The 21522-nt window shown below is 37.4% G+C and overlaps 1 protein-coding gene and 1 pseudogene across 1 annotated transcript; both read left to right on the top strand.

The window, feature by feature from the left end:
* Positions 1 to 647: 647 nt before the first annotated feature.
* Positions 648 to 4600, top strand: LOC116208706 (annotated as a pseudogene).
* A 9827-nt stretch (positions 4601 to 14427) lies between these two features.
* LOC116206752 (L-type lectin-domain containing receptor kinase IV.1-like) lies at positions 14428 to 17098 on the top strand. Its single transcript, XM_031539559.1, has one exon. It carries the CDS (start codon positions 14810 to 14812, stop codon positions 16856 to 16858), a length of 2049 nt encoding a protein of 682 aa, XP_031395419.1. The 5' UTR covers positions 14428 to 14809; the 3' UTR covers positions 16859 to 17098.
* Positions 17099 to 21522: the final 4424 nt, after the last annotated feature.

The raw sequence follows: 21522 nt of genomic DNA, 5'->3' as shown, positions 1-21522 counted from the left end.
TATTGGAGCATTCTCCATACGTTAAACCTTTGACTAGATAAATGTGGAAACATTTCTCAATTCAATTACCAGTAATCACATTCTTGCTTCAACACATAACAAGCTTTTTTTTTTTTTTGCGTACACTGGTATCTGAAAGCCAAATGAGTTTTGATTAATAAAGTTGTAGTCGGGTCGACCCACTAAATGGTAAACCTTTACCACTATAAAATTTTTTTATTCGCAGGATTCGAACCCGGAACCACACTGAATGTGATATGATCTTTTAAGGGAGATTGTTTCGCTGAAATTAAATTTTCATGATCCACTATATAAATAGATACTAGAAACATGTATACTTTCTTCTTCATGCCTAACCAGAAGCATATCTAGCAGCTCCACCATATAGTTCAGGTGAGATTCTGAAACTGATCCTCGAAGAGGGAACTCAATAAAGAGACCCATTCTGATTGAACGGTAGCCTACTCGTTGATGTAAATGTTCATTCGGCTACCCTCTGACTTTGGTTTTGTAATTGTACATTTGGTTATTTTAACCTTTTGTACATATATATTTGCACCTTCTTGATGCTTTTTTAATTTTAATAGAAGTTATCATCCTTTTATCAAAAAAAAAATTTAATAAAGACACCCATTCTGCTCTCTTCCATGGCTTACGCCATGCTTTCCCAGCTCCTCCTTGCGCTGGTTTTTCTCCGAGCAGGACTTGGATCAGGCCAAGGGTTCGGATTCACGTTCAACGGTTTCCAGCCAGTTGACCAAGAACTCGATGGGACTGCAGAGATCACTCCCAATGGCCTGCTCAGACTGACAAATGAATCAGACCAAAGTACTAGCACGTTTGTGTTTGCTCTCATCTCTGAGTACCCAAACCTTGGCCAGGGGATCGCCTTCTTGGCTGCCCCCCAGATGGGCCTTCTCGGGAGCCTTCCAAGCCAGTACCTTGGACTCTTTAATGCGACCAGTAATGGGAGCACTACCAACATGTGTTTGCCGTCGAGCTTGACACGATAGAGAGCACTGAGTTCCAGGACATCAATAATAATTATGGCGGGATCCACATCAATAGCCTGGTCTCTACCCACGCTGCTTCGGCAGGGTACTACCTTGATGGTGGTGCTGGAAAATTTGAAAACCTGACTCCTATCAGTGGCCGACCTATGCAAGTCTGGGTGGACTAGGACGGGACTGAGAAGAGAATCAATGTAACTTTAGCGCCCTTTAACGCTGCTAGACCGAGCATTCCTCTCCTGTCCCTATCATTAGATCTCTCACAAATCGTCAAGGAGACCATGTTTGTTGGGTTCTCAACATCGACGGGTTCATACACAAGTACCCATTACATTCTCGGCTGGAGCTTCCAGATGAATGGGCAGTTAGACGGGCTTTCTTTGTCTGTGCTTCCTAACCTTCCCCGAATAGGAAAGAAGCCGACTTCTAAGCTGCTGACAATTGCAGTTCCCATAATATGCTTATTTTCCATTTCCGTGTTAATCTGGGGACTGGTCTCTTACATTAGGAGAAAGAGGAAGTTTGCAGAGGTTCTTGAAGACTGGGAACTCAAGTATGGGCCTTATCGGTTCAAGTACAAGGATTTGTACATCGCCACGAGGGGATTCGGGGACCAGGGGTTGTTGGGTGCAGGTGGTTTTAGGAGGGTCTACCGAGGGGTGCTTCCCACTTCAAATATCGAGGTCGCTGTGAAGAGGATCTCTCATGATTCCAGGCAAGGGATGCGGGAATTTGTCACGGAGATAGTCAGCATTGGTCGCCTCCGGCACCGGAACCTAGTTGCACTTCTTGGATATTGCCGGAGGAAGGGTGAGCTCCTTTTGGTGTACGATTGCATGCCGAATGGGAGCCTTGACAAGTACCTCTTCAACCAGCCAAAAGTCACCCTCAATTGGACCCAAAGGTTTAGGGTCATAAAGGGTGTGGCCTCAAGACTCATGTACCTGTTAGTGATATGCCCTAGAGCATGATTTATATATTTGGATAATTCCTTTTATGGCAATAAAGTTTATTCTATTATTCGTATATTGTCTATGTTTATTATAATAAAGTCCTTAAGATATTTTGAATGCTTCACTCTTAAGAGTTAATAATATGAACGACGAAGTAATTCGGTAAAAATATCTTTAAACTGTTCACGATCGTAGGAGACTTAATTGGTCATTATTTCTCCAGATAGATTGTCACCTCTGTCTGTTTCCATGATTTGCATACATATACTAATGAAGATGGAGTAGTAAGTCTCATGCTAACGGATAACTGTTATCGTGACAGATATGTGGATACTTATATGATAAGTAGTCGAACGTGACGTGCAGATAATATTCATACGGTAATTTACTAATGTCAATGAATGTTATCTGGATCGTATTAGTGCATATAATCCTTAGACCTGAGATGGAACGCTATTTTAAGTATAGGTAATTAGGATTTGTGCTTAGCATGAGTATTCGGCAGATAGTGGTCCTAGTTAGTTATACTTGGAGTTAGGTGTCCGATCAAGACGGGATTCACTAACCTGAGTAAATAGAGAAAAGATTCTATGGATATGAGTTTTGTTCTAGATCGAGAAATCCTCGGCCGGGGTAGATAGACTCGAATAGAAAAGAGTTTATGTTCAAGTACTACAGATCTAAGAATGAAATTAGAGTGTCCATATAATCGGCTATAGAGTTTGACATTTACCGTAGCTCTGGCTAGATCGGGATCTTGTAGTGACGAGATTCAATGCATGGCATATACGATCAGAGGTTCATTGGAATGTTTCAATTATACATTCGTCATCATTTGGATTGTCATGATATGCTACTAGGTGTCACTCGTGAACTTTGGGAACCAATGGCATTTTGAGAATTATGTTTTTTGTTACAGAAAGAGTTTCTGGTAGTGTCAAATGAGTTGATACTATAATCCAATTGCCATTTGATGATGAACCTAGTTAGTCACACACATTGAGCGTGTTTAAACCGAGAAAAGAATTAATTCTAATTAAGGAAGTTAATTAGAAATTAATTATCGAACTAGACTTGCAATGTGGTTGCAAGGGTGCTGGCACATCCTGAAGCCGAGTTCAATATCAATGATAAATCTAATTAAAGAAATACGATAGTTTCCTTATTTGGAGAGTTTCTATAAATAGATTGTCTACTGATGGAAACTCGTATCAATGACTTGTTTGATCTTTCTTTCTTACAACAAGGACAAGTCATTGGATGACTTAAGTGTGAGGACTCATTTGTGATTTATTAATTAATGCGAATTAATTAATAATAACATTTTAGTCCCTAGGGTAAAGATATATATAGATATGTTCTTACAGATACCCCATAACGCAATCGATCATCAACTGATATTAGAGAGAAAGAGAGAAGGTTTCGACTGAGGCAATCAACAAGCAACTCAACCGCACAAATCCCAAGGCTGATCAGAGTTCTTTTCGATTCCGGTTCGGCACTTGGGTATTGTCTTTGACGTCCTTGAAGAGATCCTTTCATTCCGTGACGATTTCGTTCGAGATCGGTGACCTAGATCGGAGTGTACGGGTCGAGAGGAGTCTAATCTCGGTGGAGACGTGCTCGTGTGGACAAACTAGAGACCGGACACTTGGACGGTTAGTTTGATCGACTCGAATCAATAAGGTTAGTATAAAAGTCTAAACTTTTCTTGTAGATTTGATATGTGATATTGTTTATTCGTTTAGAAGGCGATTCTTATGTCAAGATATGATCTTGAAGTTTTCGATTAAACGAGCACGCGATAAAATTTTGATTTTTACCGTTATTAACTTTTCCACTGCGCAAGTGCTCGGTTTTCAAATAGTACCTCCACGAAGGGTGAGACCAGGTCGTGATCCACCGGGACATTAAGGCGAGCAACATTCTTCTTGATGCTAAATTGACCGGGAGATTAGCAGATTTCGGGCTTGCAAGGTTGTATGACCACAGGACCGATCCTCAGAGCACCCAAGTCATGGGGACTCTAGGGTCCCTTGCTCCTGAACATACCAGGACCGGCAAGGCCACGATGGCCACCGATGTCTTCAGTTCTGGGGCTTTCCTCCTTGAGATGGCTACTGGAAGGAGGCCAATAGAGCCAAGCTGAACTGAGGACATGATCTTGGTCGACTGGGTGTTCCTACTGCTGAAGCAGAGGAAGAGAGATTCTAGAGGCGAGGGACCCAAACTTGGGCGAAGACTTTGTGGCCGAGGAAGTTGAGCAGGCGCTGAAGCTGGGCCTGGTATGCTCTCACTCAGAGCCTGGGCCGAGGCCTACGATGCATCAAGTGGTAGAGTACTTTGAAGCAGACCTGCCAATACAGGACTTATCATCCTCCCTGATCAGTTTTCATTCGAGTAGGGTAAGGTTCGAACATAAAGAGGCGTCCGATGATTTTGTTAGGTCGCAACCTTGTTCAACAGAAAAGGCATTCTCAGTTTCTTCCTCTATTGCAGATTCACTTCTCTTTAGTGAGAGATAATATTGAGCTTCCATAATAAAGGTATTGTGAAGATATCTGGGTTTGTTCATACTTTTGTATGCTCCTAATTTTATGCCACTGTGAAGATTAACTCATAATAAAGCAGTACATAGCTAGCAGATAACTAAATTGATTTCATTTTAGGACGATATTAATTATCAGAGCAGCTTATAACATATATATTTACATGCCGTTTTATTTTCACACAAGTTGAGTTTCTACTCAGAATAGATGAGCCTGTTAGATAATAAGCTCTCCCAGAACAATAATTTTTACCATTCATCCAAAAAAAGAAAAAAGGCTCTCCAAGAAATTTCTCATCTATCTTCTGTATGAGACGTTTTCTTCTCTGTCTCTCTCTCTCTCTCTCTTTTGTTTAAATATGGAGAAACAGACATGGCAAGCGATTAACAGCCGTGTCACTACACGTTGATCCAAGAATGACAATATGACAATAAGTGTAATAATTTTATTAAGATGAAATTAAAAAGAAAATTCAAAGAATTAAAGCGCATAGAGTTCCGACATCGTAGCGCAACTCAAAATTTATATATGATATTATCCATTAATTTCGATAATTTAAATATGTATATATTTGCAATATTTGTTGAATCTCATAGTGAAATAAAATAACATTTTCCACTCAAGCATTAGAACTGGAAAGCAAACTGAATTTTGTCTAGTACGTTTGAAATTACATATTTCATCAAGAGATGGTATAGCGTAGTGATGCACTTCTCGCCTGGTAATTAAGAAGTCTCAGGTTTGATACCCAATGAAACTATCCATGGGTCTCTTGTAACCTAAAAAAATTACATATTTCTCGAAATTCAATATTTCCATATGCATAATACTTTCAATAATAAATTTATCTTGTAGCAATGTCTTTTTTTATAACAAATATTTTATTTTATTTACACATATATAAAATTTGAAACTCCAGTTCTTTAAATGTTATTATTTGCTTAGATTTTAATTACTGATGTTTTTAAATTACTTTTAAATAGTCGAGTGTTTATACTTTTTACTTTAAAATTGAGAATTAAAATTCATAACAAAAACTCTGTCTATAACCTTTTATATATTTATATTTATTGATTTAAAAAAATATTACTTCCTCATATATATATATCAAATTTGAAAACCTATTCTTTAAAAATTTTGATAATGGAACAGATTTTCTGTACTATTGTTTCTAATAATTTATAAAGAGACAAGTGTTTATGATTTTCACTTTGAAATTCACTACAAACTAATTGCCATCTAGTGAACGTTTTTCCACTGATGGAAGTTCCCATCACTATCAGTTAGTTTTTACCGGCGACATTTGAAATCCGTCAATATATATCATTGCTGCAGACAATAGTGCCGTCACTGGGAGTTAGTTTTTACTGACGAAATTTGAAATCCGTCAGTATAGCCTTTTTTGCTGACAAACAATAGTGCCGTCACCGTAGCTAGGTTGATGTCTAAAACTAAAAACCATCTATCGCATGGCACAAGTGGCTGTCGGTATTTTATTTGACATTTACTGATATGTATCTCCATCAGTATATCGTACTTTCATGGATTTTGATCTTGTTTTTCGTTTTTTCCCCTCTCGAGATCATGTTTTTCGTATAATTGTGAAAAGTATTTTGCATCGACTTTATCTTGCACTGATAATGACTGATTAGTTTTTGTTATCTTATTCTTATTTTGTTAAGTATAGCTATAATAGTAATGTTTGGAATATAAAAAACTTAATATTTATATATATGTGTGTGTGTGTTAATAATGATTAAGGACTCTAAATGATGATCCATCACAAGTTGAAAAAATATAATTATAGTATTAAATATATAGGACTACTCATAATTAAATTTCATAAATAGGGTAAGAGAAAAACCAAATTAATGAAAAAGTAGAGAAAAGATAAATTTATACATTTATCAATTATCTAAATTAAAAATATATTATCTATTACTTTAACTTTAGTAAAATATTTTCAAATTTTAAAAGTTAAATTTTTTACAATTTTTACATTGTTGAATAACATTATATTAAAAATTATAAATTAGAAAGTTCAAGGTTGACTATATATATGTAGATGCACGATTTTGACCTGGAGTCGATTTTGAACTCAATTGGACTTGAAGCAGACGATCCAGCATGACCACGATAACAAGGGGCAAAATGGTCATTTCATGGGCTTTTAAGGAAAATATTTTTGATTATTTCACAGTTTCAAACGGTCATAAAATTCATCAAGGGCAAGCCCGACATGTGTTGGGGACTTAGGAGAAATCGGAAATGGAAGACATGAGGGCTCTCTTGCAATTTACCTAAAAATTAGATCCCAAGTGTAATTTCCAATCCCCATGGGGCAGTTTTGATGCCCAGACACCTTTTCCTATGATTGATTATGCTTTATTTGAACTTTTGGGTGGCTTATAATTACATCAAATATTATGCAAAATTAAATGTCTTGAATATTCAAATTGTTTTGATGATCACATTGTCAGTGGGTTTTTGCTATTTATACTGTGTTTTCGATAGGCAAGTAGTGATGAGTATGCTGTTAGTATAGATGTAAAACAAAAAAGTCATTTACCGATGGATAGTCCATCACTAAACTTGCGGCTATAGAGATGAGAAATTGTTAAAGCATATGGTCTGCGAAACCCGAAGTTCAGAATTCGGGGGTTCTGTTACATGCGAGTCTATATCTCGCACGCCCTATCGGTACTCTAACTTGTCTAGGCTTGCCATTTTAATTTAATTACCGCTTAATTGAGTTCCACACATCTTACACGTTTTGACACCGTAAATTCGAAGAATTACTCCGACCGTCCACTCTCCGACCGGGATTCTTACATGAATAAATGTATAACATAAACCCTTACATTGTTCCCTCAAATAAATAAAATACAAATTACAACAACTGAATCCCGGTCAGTTCGCGTTCGGTTATTATTCCACTCGTGGCTCACCGTGTGGTTTGAGTGACCGAAATCGAAATTAAAGCATCGCGGGCTCAGAGAGCCGGGGGTCGGGTCCAACCGAACCAACGAATGGTGAAAGAATCATGTGACTCTCTCGATAGCCATAGGATCGGTTGAGCTCCGGGGTCATGTCCGGCCGTGACTTACTTACTCGATCCGAGTCGTATTCCACATAGATACTACTAGGAGCGAAGCAGTAAGTCGAAACAGGACCCGATTTCGCACTCGGGTTGCACAAGCTAGGTGTGTAGGGGCGTTGGACCTCGTGATTGACAAAAGAGGGTGTTGGACCCCGTGTATATCGTATCCTAGGAATTCGGGCTCAACCCGCAATAAATAAACAAGAAAACAGAAAAAACAGCGAAAGCAAACAAAGTAAATGAATCCGATGAACGTGTGAACGCAAGAGAGTTGTGTCTTTTAATGTCGTGTTTACGTGGTTAGCCGATTCGTGCAGGATTTCGATCAAAACATATCCAATTATTCACATGTGCACATGAATAAGCAAAATTAGTCACGACGGAATTTAATTTTGTCAATTTTTAAGTCCGAATAATTAATTAAACCAATTTTGGTATGTTTAATTGATTTAATTCCCTTAATGCCGAGTGAACGTGAGATTGATTCGTGTGTATTCGTTCTCGCTTCAAACAACCGGTTTTAATGTCGAGTAATTAAAATATTCCAATTCGTGTTTTTGTTGGTTTAATTAAAACAACAATAATTTTATTTTTTTTCATTCTTTTCTTTATTTTTAATTTTTTTATTCAAATTTTCGACACGACAATCACAAAATTTATCATCACAATCATCAAATTTATTCACGAATTAAGACCTACGCATGTCACTAAGTCGGAATAATATACCTAATTTCGGTTTAAATCAGAAAACCAGGCGTTCAGACCGGACCGAGCAGTCTGAACAGTGCGGATCGGCTGCAAGGGGGCGCTGGGCCTGCGAGTTGGGCCGGGCGTTCGGATGTCTGGGCCACACGCGTGGGTTGGGCCGAACGCGCGAGAGTTGGGTCGCAGAAGGGCGTGCTGGGCCGGGCGCTGGAGCTGGGCCGAATCTGCGGGCGAAACGGGTCGCTCATTCAGGGTCGAAACCCGAGGCGAGGTGGAACGGGTCGGATCGTCTCGGCTAGACTAGGCAGAGCGGGCTGGGCTAGACTTGCACAAACCAAAAAGATGGGCCGAGCCCGTGAGAAGGAGGACGCCGGAGAAGACGAAGATGGGCGGAGAGGGGGGTTCCAACGGCCGAGAACAGCGGTTCCCACCTCTGGGCGCCGCGGCGACGGGTTCAGGAAGGCGCGGGAGGCAGCGGCGAACACCGCTTGAGCTGCGTTGTGCTCGAGATGAGCGTTACGAGGCTCGGGCCGGTTCGGATTGAGGGGAATTTCGAGTTTTTTTGGCGGCGAGGTTTCAAGTTTTCCGACGAGCGATTTCGAGTTTAATCACCGGAAATCGGGGGAATTGAGAGGACGAAATGGAGGGGTTTTGTGAGGGGAAATGTCGCGGATCGATTGGGGAGAAAAACTGAGAGCGAGAGGGCGAGATTGACGTCGATTTTGAAAGAGATCCCCCCCCGGCTCTCGAGCGAGGGCCGTAGGGTTTTGTGCGAAAATCGAGCCGGAGAGAGCGGGAAAGCGGCAAGGGAGCGTGCCGGGGAAGCGAGCGGTGGCGTGTCGGGTGAACGTGTCAGCAGTGGCAGGCGGCCGCGGTTGGTGGGCAACCGCGGCGTGTCGGAGATGGTAGAGGGACGTCAGTGAAAGAGGAGGAGAAGAAGAGGGGGGAGAAGAAAAGAGAAGGAAAGAACGGCGGGGGCGGAAAGGAAGAGGAAGAAAAGAAGAGGGGCGAAGTGGAAAGAAAGAAAGAGCAGGGGCGAAAATGAAACGATCAGAAACTTCTGACCCGCGTCAGAAATTCTGAGGGCGTCAGACTGGTCTGATGCCGATCTGACCCCCAGCCCAAATTTTTTTTTTCAAATTAAATAAATAAAAAATGTCATCCTTTTGTTCGGGTGGATCAAAATGGGGTGCTGACAGCGGTTAATTTTGATTATCAAACAAGCTCTAAATAAAAACAATGCTTATCAACCTAGGTTTGTTCAAGTTGCTTGGCGCTTATTCCTTCTTAAATAAGGTATTAAGTTCGAATTTTGTGAATGAAAAAAATTCACGCTGAGACAGTTTTACCACTTATACTTTATTTGGATAAATCTCATTAAGGGCAATGGAGGGAAAGGAAAAGAAATGGAAAGGGAAGGGAAAGGAAGGGATGGGAGGGGACGGGACAAAAAATTTTAACCTTGTTTGGATATACTTAGTAAGGGGAAGGGAAGGGTACGGAGGGAAAATTTTAACCTTGTTCATATATATATATATATGTATGAAAGTGAGGTGGGCCCGACCAAATGGCCTTAGAACACTCTTTTTTATGAATGAATTTTTCTTTATTTTTTGAGTTTTTAAAATTTTAAATTATATTTTAAACTGAGATTAGCAACAAAATCTTTCGAAATTATTTTTCGGTTACAATATTTCATTTAAAAAAGACTGAAAATATCATAAATTTTTTTGGATACTATAGTGATATCTAATGAAGGCAATATGAATTTTATGAATGAAATTTTCTAGATTTTTTTAGAAATTATTTTAAATAAAAAATATTTTATAAAGATATCTCATCATAAAATCCGATTTCTTGATTTATTTAATTTATAATTTTTTTAAATGAGAGGATTTTATAATATGTATAGATATTATTTAATAATCTTGAATTTTTTAAAATAAAAATTAACATCTCATCACATAAATATTAACATCAAAATAGGTATATATTCATAATAATATAAATATGTTAATAAATGGTCTCAAAACGCTCGGTTTCTGATTGAAATTTCATAAGTACATATTAGTATATATTTTAGAGCAAATTACACAAAAAAAACTTAAGTTTTGTAAAACGTTTCAGTTTTGTCCTAAATTTTGTCTTGTAACAAAAAATTCACATGTTTTGATAATCGTCTTAGATTTGACATCTTATTACCATTCTGTTAAGTTTTTCGTCTATTTGCCTACGTGGACTTTACGGAACCCACAAAGTTTACACATCATTTGATCATCTTCTCTTTTCTTTATAAAAATAACCTAAATTTTTAGAAAAGTCTCAATTTTGCTCCAAATTTTGATTTGTAATTTAAAAAAAATACATATTTTAAAAATTTCTCAGAAATGATCCATGAGAGGAGATGCTAGCCGGGGCCGACTTTAGGAGCACTGCAAGGAGACCCAGACGAGAAGAGAGGTTATTTCCAAGATAATTTACAAAACATATTGTTTTTTTTCATTACATGCCAAATTTATGATGAAATTGAAACTTTTTTGAAAATTTGAATTTTTTTATTTAACATATCTTATTTGTTTATTAATTAAGGTTTTATGAGTGTTGTTTATAAACGTTTAAAATGTCACATGTCAACGATTTCAACATCTCTGTATCGAATAATCAAAGCACACACAAATTGAACATACCTTATAATGGTTATTTGTCAAAAAATGGGTCTGAAGTTAACAGTTCACATATGCAAAATTGAAAGAATTTTTAATGGATGACATTTTTGAGATAATTTAGAAAACTTATGGTTTTTTCTATTACAAAACAAAATTTAGGACAAAACTAATACTTTTTACAAGACTTAGTTTTTTTTTGGGTAATTTGCCCTATATTTTATTAAAGGAATTTTCTAGATCTTTATTTTCAGAATTGTTTTTAATAAAAAATAATTTTTGAAGATATTTCATCATAAAATTTGATTTCTTGATTTCTTTATTCTTTATAATTTATATAACATAATGTATTTGAAATAAATGAGAAGATTTTATTATATGTGTAGACATTATTTAATTATCTTGAATTTTAAAAATTAAAATTAATATTTCATCACGTCAATATTAACATCGAAATAAGTATAGATTAGCATATATATTTTCTAAAAGGATTTTCTAGGTTTTTATTTATTTATTTATTTATTTATATTTTTGGAATTATTTTTAAAAAATATTTTTTAAAGATATCTCATCATAAAAATTGATTTATTGATTTATTTAATTTTTATACTTTATATAACATCATGTATTTGAAATAAATGAGATGATTTTATTATATTTACATATAGATATTATTTGATTATCATGAATTTTCAAAATAAAAATTAATATTTCATCACATTAATATTAACATAAAAATAAGTATATCTATATATATGTATGTACATAATATAAATATATTTAATATATGTTTACGTGAACAACCTTCAATAGATATAGGAAGAAAAAGTGTTAATAAATTGTATGTTTTTATAGATATCTATTTTTAAAAAATAGATTAGATAATATTATATAGATATATATGAATTATATTTTCTTTTCAAAAAACAAATCAGATTTGTTTACCATAAAAGAAAAACGAATCAAATTATATTTTATCTAGATTCGATATGATAGTTATAAATATGAATCATCATACTCATAGCCTATTCAGCTCTCAAACAATACGTCTACAACTAGACACGGACTCTCGAAACGTATGTCTATCCCTAGATACAAGTGAATTGATTAAATTTATGTTTTGATTTTCTCTGTCATTTTTATTGTAATTTTTCATTTTTAAAATTTTTTTCCTCATATTCTTTCTCAAGATTGGCGATATAACTTTCATCTTTTGAAATGCTACCCCTATACGCAAGCTCTCAGAAAGTAAGTTCGTTCGCCACTAAACGTGAAGAAGCTGTGTTGTTTATTTTATTATTTTTGTTTCACTTTTGACTCTCGAAAGAATTTTTCTTTTTAATTCTTAATTATAATTTTTGCCTAGATTGGTATATTATTTTGCGCAACGCACGGGCTCCACGACTTGTTAATAAAGAAAATGGAGGGGAAAGGAGAGAAATTTAAATTAAATGACAATATTTTCCCTCTATATGGGTTTTAGCAAAAAGAAGATGGATAATTCTTATATTCAAATAAGGTAAAATATTCTCTTCCCTTTCCTTCTATTCCTTTCCCCCCCTTTTCCCCTCAATCCAAACACATAGTTAGTGAGTCGACCTAAGTTGGGATCTATTAGACTTCTAGATACCAGGTGGTGTACAACGAAAAAAATAAAACTAATGCTTACTATTATTGTTCTCCTTGCACCAAATTAGTAAAATGCACATGTTCTGACTATATGTGAGTGTCCTTATCAACTCCGTCAATAATTTCCTAAATAGAATTTTCTTACAAGTAAAAGACACGTGTTGACTTTTTGAAAGAAATAAAGGAAGCCAGAGAATGGGCCATATTGACCAAGTTGGCAATAAACCAATTGATTTTTCACAAATATTGGAGCATTTCTCCATACGTTAAACCTTTGACTAGATAAATGAGGAGACATTTCTCAATTCAATCACCAGTAATCCCATTCTTGCTTCAATACATGACAAGATTTTTTTTTGATGCGCACACTGATATTCATAAACCAAATGAGCTTCAACTAATTTAGTTGTAGTCCGGTCGACCCACTGAATGGTAAAACTTTTTCGCTATAATTTTTTTTATTCATAAGATTCGAACCCGGAACCTCACTGAATGTGAAATGATTTTAAAATTTTTTTGGTTCTTTGACTTTTTTTTTCATTATAAGGGAGATTTTTTTCACTGAAATTAAAATTTCATGATCCACTACATAAATAGATACTAAAATCATATATACTTTCCTCTTCATGCCTAACCAGAAGCATATCTAGTAGCTCCACCATATGGTTCAGGTGATATTCTGAAACTGATCCTCGAAGAGGGAACTCAATAAAAGACCCATTCTGATTGAATGGTAGCCTACTCGTTGATGTAAATGTTCATTTGGTCACAGAGGCGCCGACGATCCCAATCGGAGAGAGGGCGCCAGCGACCCCAATCGAGGGGTGATGGTCGGAATCGAGGGCCCCACCCCTTAGAATCGAGAGAACCCTCACATTGGGTATTCTCTCGATTTTGGGTGTTGAGCCAAGACCCCAACCACGCCCCATCCCGATTGGGGTCGCCGGCGCCCTTTGTGGCATCGATTTCGTCCAAATTAACGAAAAATTTGACGCCATACTAGAATTATTATCAAATCGAAAGTTTGTGCATTTTTAGGTTAAAGAAAAAGTTCGTGCTAGAATTGTTAACATGTGAAAAGTTTGTGTTTTTCTTTTTTATTAACCCAAAAGAAAACTGAAATGAAATATCCTAGAGAAGAGGACCTGATTGAATTGGGGAACAAAGTAGAGGGGCAGCAAGCAAGCCAAATACAAAAGTTATTAAAGAGACGACAGTGTTCACAGGGTTAGGACAGGCTAGTCTCAAATAGAATAGACATTGGCAGCGTAGACAAAACTCGTCAATGTCGTCGTCCCCACTGATTAATGCTCCATCAATGTTGAACATTGTCCTCTGAACCAGACGAGTCCAAGTCTTCTTACCGTTACCCCCCGGTCTTAGTTGTCTTGAGAAAGGGACCGGAGTGGTTTGTGGTCCGTAGAAACATTTTCATGACTGCTCAGTTCATTTTGACACAAAGAGTCAATTAATGTAAGTCTTCTTGGCTTAATCTGGTTGTTAGACATCTTATTTTTTGGTGGGTAAATATTTCGGAGCCTGTGTTTGACTAGTTAAATTCACTGCTATTTTTTTTTTCAGCATATTAGATTCCAGGGTAACTAATTGGAACGGTGTCAGAGAAAACAACGGCCATTCAAGTCGGACAACCATCTCTTGACAGCCAAATTCACGAGAAGTCGAATCGATACTGGCCCTAATGTTGAAAAGGTCGTTTGCATTTTCCTGGAAGGCCAATAGAATGGCCAATTAGCAGTCGAGTCGCTCTTCAATCCCGCTTCTCTGCAGAAGATTGGATCTTCCAAGTCCATTTTTTCCAAGTCTTGCCACCATTATCCCCTTTCAATAAATGGGTCTCAACCGAGGCTGTCAGAATCGTGATTCGAATCGTAAAATCGTACGATTCTACGATTCGGAGGGGGTATATGATTCCGATTCAATGGGCTAAGTCGGTTTTTGTAAAATCGCTGGTGAATCGTGGCGTAAATCGCGGAATCGGGCCGATTCTGCGATTCCGGATTCAACCCAGACTCGGGCGAAGCCCAGCCCAGAGTCTCTTCCATCTTATTGATACATCTAACTCGTTAAAATGTCATAAATATTTCCTGTTACATATAAAGATTCTAAATACAGATTTATTTATGTAGGCCAAAGAGACTTGTTTCGAAATAGAACCGTCTTTTCTGCAACCTAAAGAGACATGGATTTTGTTGCACTGGCCACCATTTCTGAGTTCCTTCTCATGTTGGTCTTTCTCCAAGCAGGAGCAGGAGCAGGGTCAGATCAAGGGATCGGGTTCACTTTCAACGGTTTCCGATCGGTTAAGTTGGAGCTGGATGGGTTTGCAGAATTCACCAACAATGGCCTCCTCAGGCTGACAAACGAAACAAGGGAGATGATGGCCCATGCTTTTTATCCCGACCCAGTGCCCTTCAAGAACTCAAGTGAGGGCTCTGTCTTCTCCTTCTCCACCACGTTCGTGTTTGCAATCATCTCCAAAAACCGAGCTGTAGGTGGACCGGGGATTGCCTTCGTGGCCGCCCCCCAAAGGGGCCTTCCCGGCGCATTTCCAAACATGTACCTTGGACTCTTTAATAAGACAAATTACGGGGACCTCACTAATCACGTATTTGCCATTGAGCTTGACGCGGTGCACAGCGCTGATGTTAAGGACATCGATGATAATCATCTCGGGATTGACATCAACGGGCCGGTCTCTGCCGTATCTGCTTCGGCAGGGTACTATCCTGATGGTGGTGCTGGAAAATTTGAGAACCTGACTCTGGTCAGCGGCCGACCTATGCAAGTCTGGGTGGACTATGATGGGATCAAGAAAAGAATCGAGGTAACTTTAGCACCCTTCAAGGCTGTGAAACCAAGCACTCCACTCCTCTCCCTGTCGCTTGATCTCTCGACAATCGTCAAGGAGACCATGTTTGTTGGGTTCTCATCCTCGACAGGTTCATACTCAACCTCCCAGAGTTACATTCTCGGCTGGAGTTTCCAGATGAATGGACAGGTACAGGGGCTTGAGCTGTCAAAGCTTCCTAACCTTCCCCGACTAGGAAAGAAGCCAACTTCTAAGCTGCTAACAATCGGAGTGCCTGCAATATGCTTATTTTCTGTCTCAGTGTTAATATTGGGATTGTTCTATTACGTTAGAAGAAAGATGAAGTATGCAGAGGTTCTCGAAGACTGGGAGTTTGGTTATGGGCCTCATCGGTTCAAGTACAAGGATCTCTATATCGCCACGAGGGGATTCCAGGACAAGGAGCTGTTGGGGACTGGTGGTTTTGGGGGTGTCTACAGAGGGATACTACCCACTTCAAAGCTTGAGATCGCTGTGAAGAGGATCTCTCATAATTCAAAGCAAGGGATACGGGAATTTGTGGCGGAGATCGTTAGCATAGGCCGGCTCCGGCACCGCAACCTAGTCAAACTCCTTGGGTACTGCCGGAGGAAGGGCGAGCTCCTTTTGGTGTACGATTATATGCCGAATGGGAGCCTCGACAAGTACCTCTTCAACCAACCCAAAGTCACCCTCAATTGGACCCAAAGGTTTAGGGTCATAAGGGGTGTGGCCTCAGGGCTCTTGTACCTCCATGAAGGGTGGGACCAGATTGTGATTCACCGAGATATTAAGTCGAGTAACGTCCTTCTCGATGCCGAATTGAATGGGAGATTAGGAGATTTCGGGCTTGCAAGGCTGTATGACCACGGCACCTATCCACAGACCACCCACGTGGCGGGGACTTTCGGGTACCTTGCTCCAGAGCATACCAGGACAGGCAGGGCCACGAAGGCTACAGATGTCTTTGCATTCGGGGCTTTCCTGCTTGAGGTGGCAACTGGAAGGAGGCCGATCGGGACACGAGGAACTGAGGATCTGATATTGGTTGACTGGGTCTTCTACTGCTGGAGCAAAGGAGGAGAGATTCTTGAGGCAAGGGACCCAAACCTGAGTGAAGAGTTCGTGGCCGAGGAAGTTGAGCTGGTGCTGAAGCTGGGCCTGGTGTGCTCGCACCCAGAGCCTGGGGCGAGGCCAACTATGCGGCAAGTAGTGCAATACTTGGAAGGAGACGCGCCAATACAGCACTTATCCTCCTCCCTTGACACCTATTCGAGTGGATTAAGGATCAAACTTGGAGAGGGATTTGATGATTTTGCTATGCCGCACCCTTCCTCAATGGACAATGGATTCTCGACTTCGTCCACTGTGGCAGACTCACTTCTGTCAGGTGGAAGATGATTAATATATCTCCCACTGCGGTTTCGCGTTGGAATTGTCTGTACTAAATGCTTCCTGTGTGCCACTCTGAAATTCACAGGGTTTTACTATGTGTCATGTATCATAGGATAGTTTCTCTTTGGAATCTATGTATTATACCTTGGAACCACCAAGTTGGTAGCCCAATGGAACGGGCTTTGTCTTCCAAAGGGAAGGTCTAGGGGTCGAACTTCAACTTAAACACGAAAGCGCTTGTGTTAATAGACCATTGTCATATACCTTATGGAAGCTGCTCTGATCGACTATGCGTTTTGATAGGATCAGGGTGACTTAGGTAGCCTGATATCTCACTGAGCTCTTTACCCAATCAGGTGAATGGAACATTCCATGGCGGCTAAGCAGCTTCTCTGGTCTCCGTAAGGTTGCTACGTTAGTCTCCCTCTCTCAGCCTTTTATTTTGCAAAGAAAGAAAAAATGTATTATACCTTGGAAGCATCCATTTATCCCTCGAATCCAGGGACGACAGTAAGCATACAGATAGAAACAATTTCCTCGGGGTTGCATCCTGTGCTCCTAGTCATCGTTCGCTGGTTCATGATATTAAGGGATTACTCTCAAAGGATTGGGATGTCCAAATTCATAATATATTTCGAGAGGGAAACAATCGTGCGATTTGCTTACTCGACGTTCTATCCTTCGGCCTCTTGGTTTGCATTTTCTTTGTTCTGTTCCTAATGGTTTCGGTTCCGTACTGTTAGGCGATCTTGTAGGGATTGCTACACCTCGTCTTTGTACTGTTTAGTTGTTTGGACTTCTGCCTTATTTTCCTGCCGAAAAAAAAATATCACCATATTCTCTTTCTTTCTGATATTTATCCATGACGTCTGTCAGGTTTTCATGCCCTCCAACTTTCCATCTCCGGGATTGTTATAAAATGGGAGGATTTCAACTTTCCAAAATCACAAACATTGAAAATTGTACAGTAAATTTTTACTCGAATCAAATGTATGAATGTGAATGATACGCACTACGCTATGCAACCAATAGATGACGGGTTCTTGAAGGTCACTAGTTTGAGCCCATTATCAGGAGTCAGGCCCATACTCCAAAGTCCACACATAGTCCTGAAAGATGAATTAATTGTGAGTCACAAGACTAACAACTATCAGCCAAGAAAAAGAGAGTATTAATAAGTGAAAAATGACTTATTTCATTAAGTCAAGTTTTTTTTACTTACTCAATAAGTGATTTTCGACTTAATAATTAGTAGTTTAGACTCTCATCTATCATATTTGCTTCTTTTTCCCATTTATTTTTTCTCTTCTCATTAACTTTTAAGCACTTATTTGCTTAAATTGAAATAAACACATGCTAAATGTATGTTTATTTGGATTAAAAATTAAGGGCTGAAATTTTAAATACTTAATGGAATAAGTACTTAATAGAATAAGTCATTTGATTACAAAATGGTGAATTACTTTTAGCATATTTTATATTATCTATCATTAATGCCCCAAAGCTTTTGCATTTCAACATTTGACCCTAAATATATAATTTTTTTAAAAAAAATTAAAAATTAAAATTGTTTTAAAAAGGAACCGATCGTTTCGGATCGAAAATGGTGAGGGGGACGGTGGTGGCCACCACACCGACCACCAGCTTCACAAGCGACGTCGCCGACGCCATTAGTGATCGCCAACGACTTCGCTTGGGCTACAGCGGCCCGCGACAAGCCACCGCGGGCCAGATCTCGTTCCCTGTCTCTCTTCGAAGAGAGAGAAAGAGGAAACGAGATATGGGTTGCGGTGGCTCGTTGCCGGCCGTCGCAACCGAGGCGGCATTAGGGGAGACCACTGATGGTGTCGACGACGTCACATGGGTTGTAGTGGCCGCGACGAGCCATCGCAGCTGCGATCTCCTTCCCCCCTCTCTCTTCGAAGGGAGGAGATTCGGGAAAATTCCTGGCAATGGTAGCCTCGTCGCCAGCCACCACCCCTTCGCGCTAGGTTGTAGGACCCAGGCGACCTCACCGGAGGGGTGGTGACCGACGATGGGGCCACTCTCTCTCTCTCTCTCTCTCGGATGTGGGAAGGAAATGATGGACTAATTTGCAAACTGAAAAAAGTTTGAGGGCAATAGTGCAATAAATGAAAAAGGCCCCTTCAGTTGTGTGAATTAAGTTACAAATAAGTAGAATTTTTTTACTTAGTTGATTCAGTAATCATTCATAGTACTTTTTACTTAATTTAATCAATTAAGTCATTTTAAGTTGCATTACCAAACAAGCTGAATCTAATTAAGTGTTGAAAAATTAATTTCAGCGCTTCATTTTGGTTATCAAACAAGCTCTAAATAAAACCAATGCTTATCAACTTAGGTTGGTTCAAGTTGTTTAGCGCTTATTCCCTCTTAAATAAAGTCACGAGTTCGAGTTTTGTGAATGAATTAAATTCACGCAGAGACAATTTTACCACTTATACTTTGTTTGAATAAATTTCATTAAGGGGAATGGAGGGGAAAGGGAAAGAAAAGGAAAAGGAAGGGAAGGGAAGGGAAGGGACATAAAATTTTAACCTTGTTTGGATATACTTAGTAAGGGGAAGGCAAGGGAATGGAGGAGAAATTTTAACCTTGTTCAGATATCTATATACATATGAAAGCCGGATACGAGGTGGTTATCTTTTAAAATGAAATTAGCAACAAAATCTTTCAAAAGTATTTTCGGTTATAATATTCAATTTAAAAGACCGAAAATATCATAAAATCTTTTGGATATTAAGGCAATATGAATTTTTTGAATGGAATTATATTGATTTTTATTTTTTATTTTCGAAATTATTTATTATAAAGACATCTCATCATAAAATTCGATTTCTCGATTTCCTTAATTTCCAATTTTTATTTTTTAAATGAGAGGATTTTATAATATGTATAGATATTATTTAATAATCTTTATTTTTTAAAAATAAAAGTTAATATCTCATCACATAAATATTAACATCAAAATAAGTATATATTCATACATAATATAAATATATTAATCGATTGCCGCAGAATGCTCGGTTTCTGAGTGGAATTTAATAAAAATATATTAGTATATATTTTCTGATAGGAATTTTCTAGATCTTTATTCGTTTATTTGTTTTTGGAATTATTTTTAATAAAAAATAATTTTTAAAGATATATCATCATAAAATACGATTTCTTGATTTATTTATTCTTTATAATTTGTATAACATAATGTATTTGAAATAAATGAGAAGATTGTATTATATGTGTAGACATTATTTAATAATCTTGAATTTTTTTAAAATTAAAATTAAAATTTCATCACATCAATATTAACATCAAAATAAGTATATATTAGCATATATATTTTCTAAAAGGATTTTCTAGGTTTTTATTTATTTATATTTTCGGAATTAATTTTTTATTTTTTTAAGATATCTTATCATAAAATTTGATATCTTGATTTCTTTAGTTTTTATAATTTATATAACATAATGTATTTAAAATAAATGAGAAGATTTTATTATGTATACGTATAGATATTATTTAATAATCTTAAATTTTTTAAAATAAAAATTAATATTTCATCACATCAATATTAACATAAAAATAAGTATATATTAGTATATATATTTATTTATACATAATATAAATATACTTAATATAAGGTTACGTGGACAACATTCAGTATATATAGGAAGAAAACGTATAAATAAATTGTGTGTTCTTATAGATATCTATTTTTAAAAAATAGATTAGATAATATTATATACATATATGTTAATTATATTTTCTTTTCAAAAAACAAATCAGATTTGTCAATCATAAAAGAAAAACGAAGCAGATTATATTTTATCTAGATTCTATATGATAGTTATAAATATAAATCATCATTCTCATAGCCTATTCAACTTTCAAACAATACATCTACAACTAGACGCGGGCTCTCGAGACGTATGTCTATCCCTAGATCCGAGTGAGTTGATTAAATTTATATTTTGATTTTTTCTCTCATTTTTATTGTAATTTTTCATTTTTTTTATTTTTTCCTCATATTCTTTCTCAAGATTAGTGATGTAACTTTCATCTCTCGAAAGGCTACCTCTCTACGCAAACTCTCAGAAAGTAAGCTCGTCTGTCACTAAACGTGAAGAATGTTATTTGTTTATTTTATTATTTTTGTTTCAGTTTTAACTCTCAAAAGAATTTTTCTTTTTAATTCTTAATTTTAATTTTTTCTCATATTGGTATATTATCCTATGCACCGCATGGACTCCACGACTAGTATGTTAATAAAGAAAATGGAGGGGAAAGGAGAGAAATTTAAATTAAATGACAATATTGTCCCTCTATATGGGTTTATTAGCAAAAAGAAGATGGATAATTTAGTCTTTTCAATAAATCCGAATTTTTTTAATAACATTTCACCTCCATTCAACGCTAAATTGGGGTTGAAAGAAAATGAGGTGTTGGAGGTGAAAGTTTAACCTTCATTTCCCTTACCCTCCATTAAATTCTTATATCTAAACAAGGCGAAATATTATTTTCCCTTTCCTTCTATTCCTTTCCCTTCCTTTTCCCCTCAAACCAACCACATAGTTAGTGAGCCGACCTAACTTTATTCTGAATTAGTTGGGATCTATTAGACTTTTAGATATCAAATGGTGTCCAACGAA

This window comes from Punica granatum, chromosome 5 (genome assembly GCF_007655135.1).
Source record: "Punica granatum isolate Tunisia-2019 chromosome 5, ASM765513v2, whole genome shotgun sequence".
NCBI lineage: Eukaryota > Viridiplantae > Streptophyta > Magnoliopsida > Myrtales > Lythraceae > Punica > Punica granatum.
Note: the sequence above shows the minus strand (reverse complement) of the source record. Positions and strands in the feature narration are given on the sequence as shown.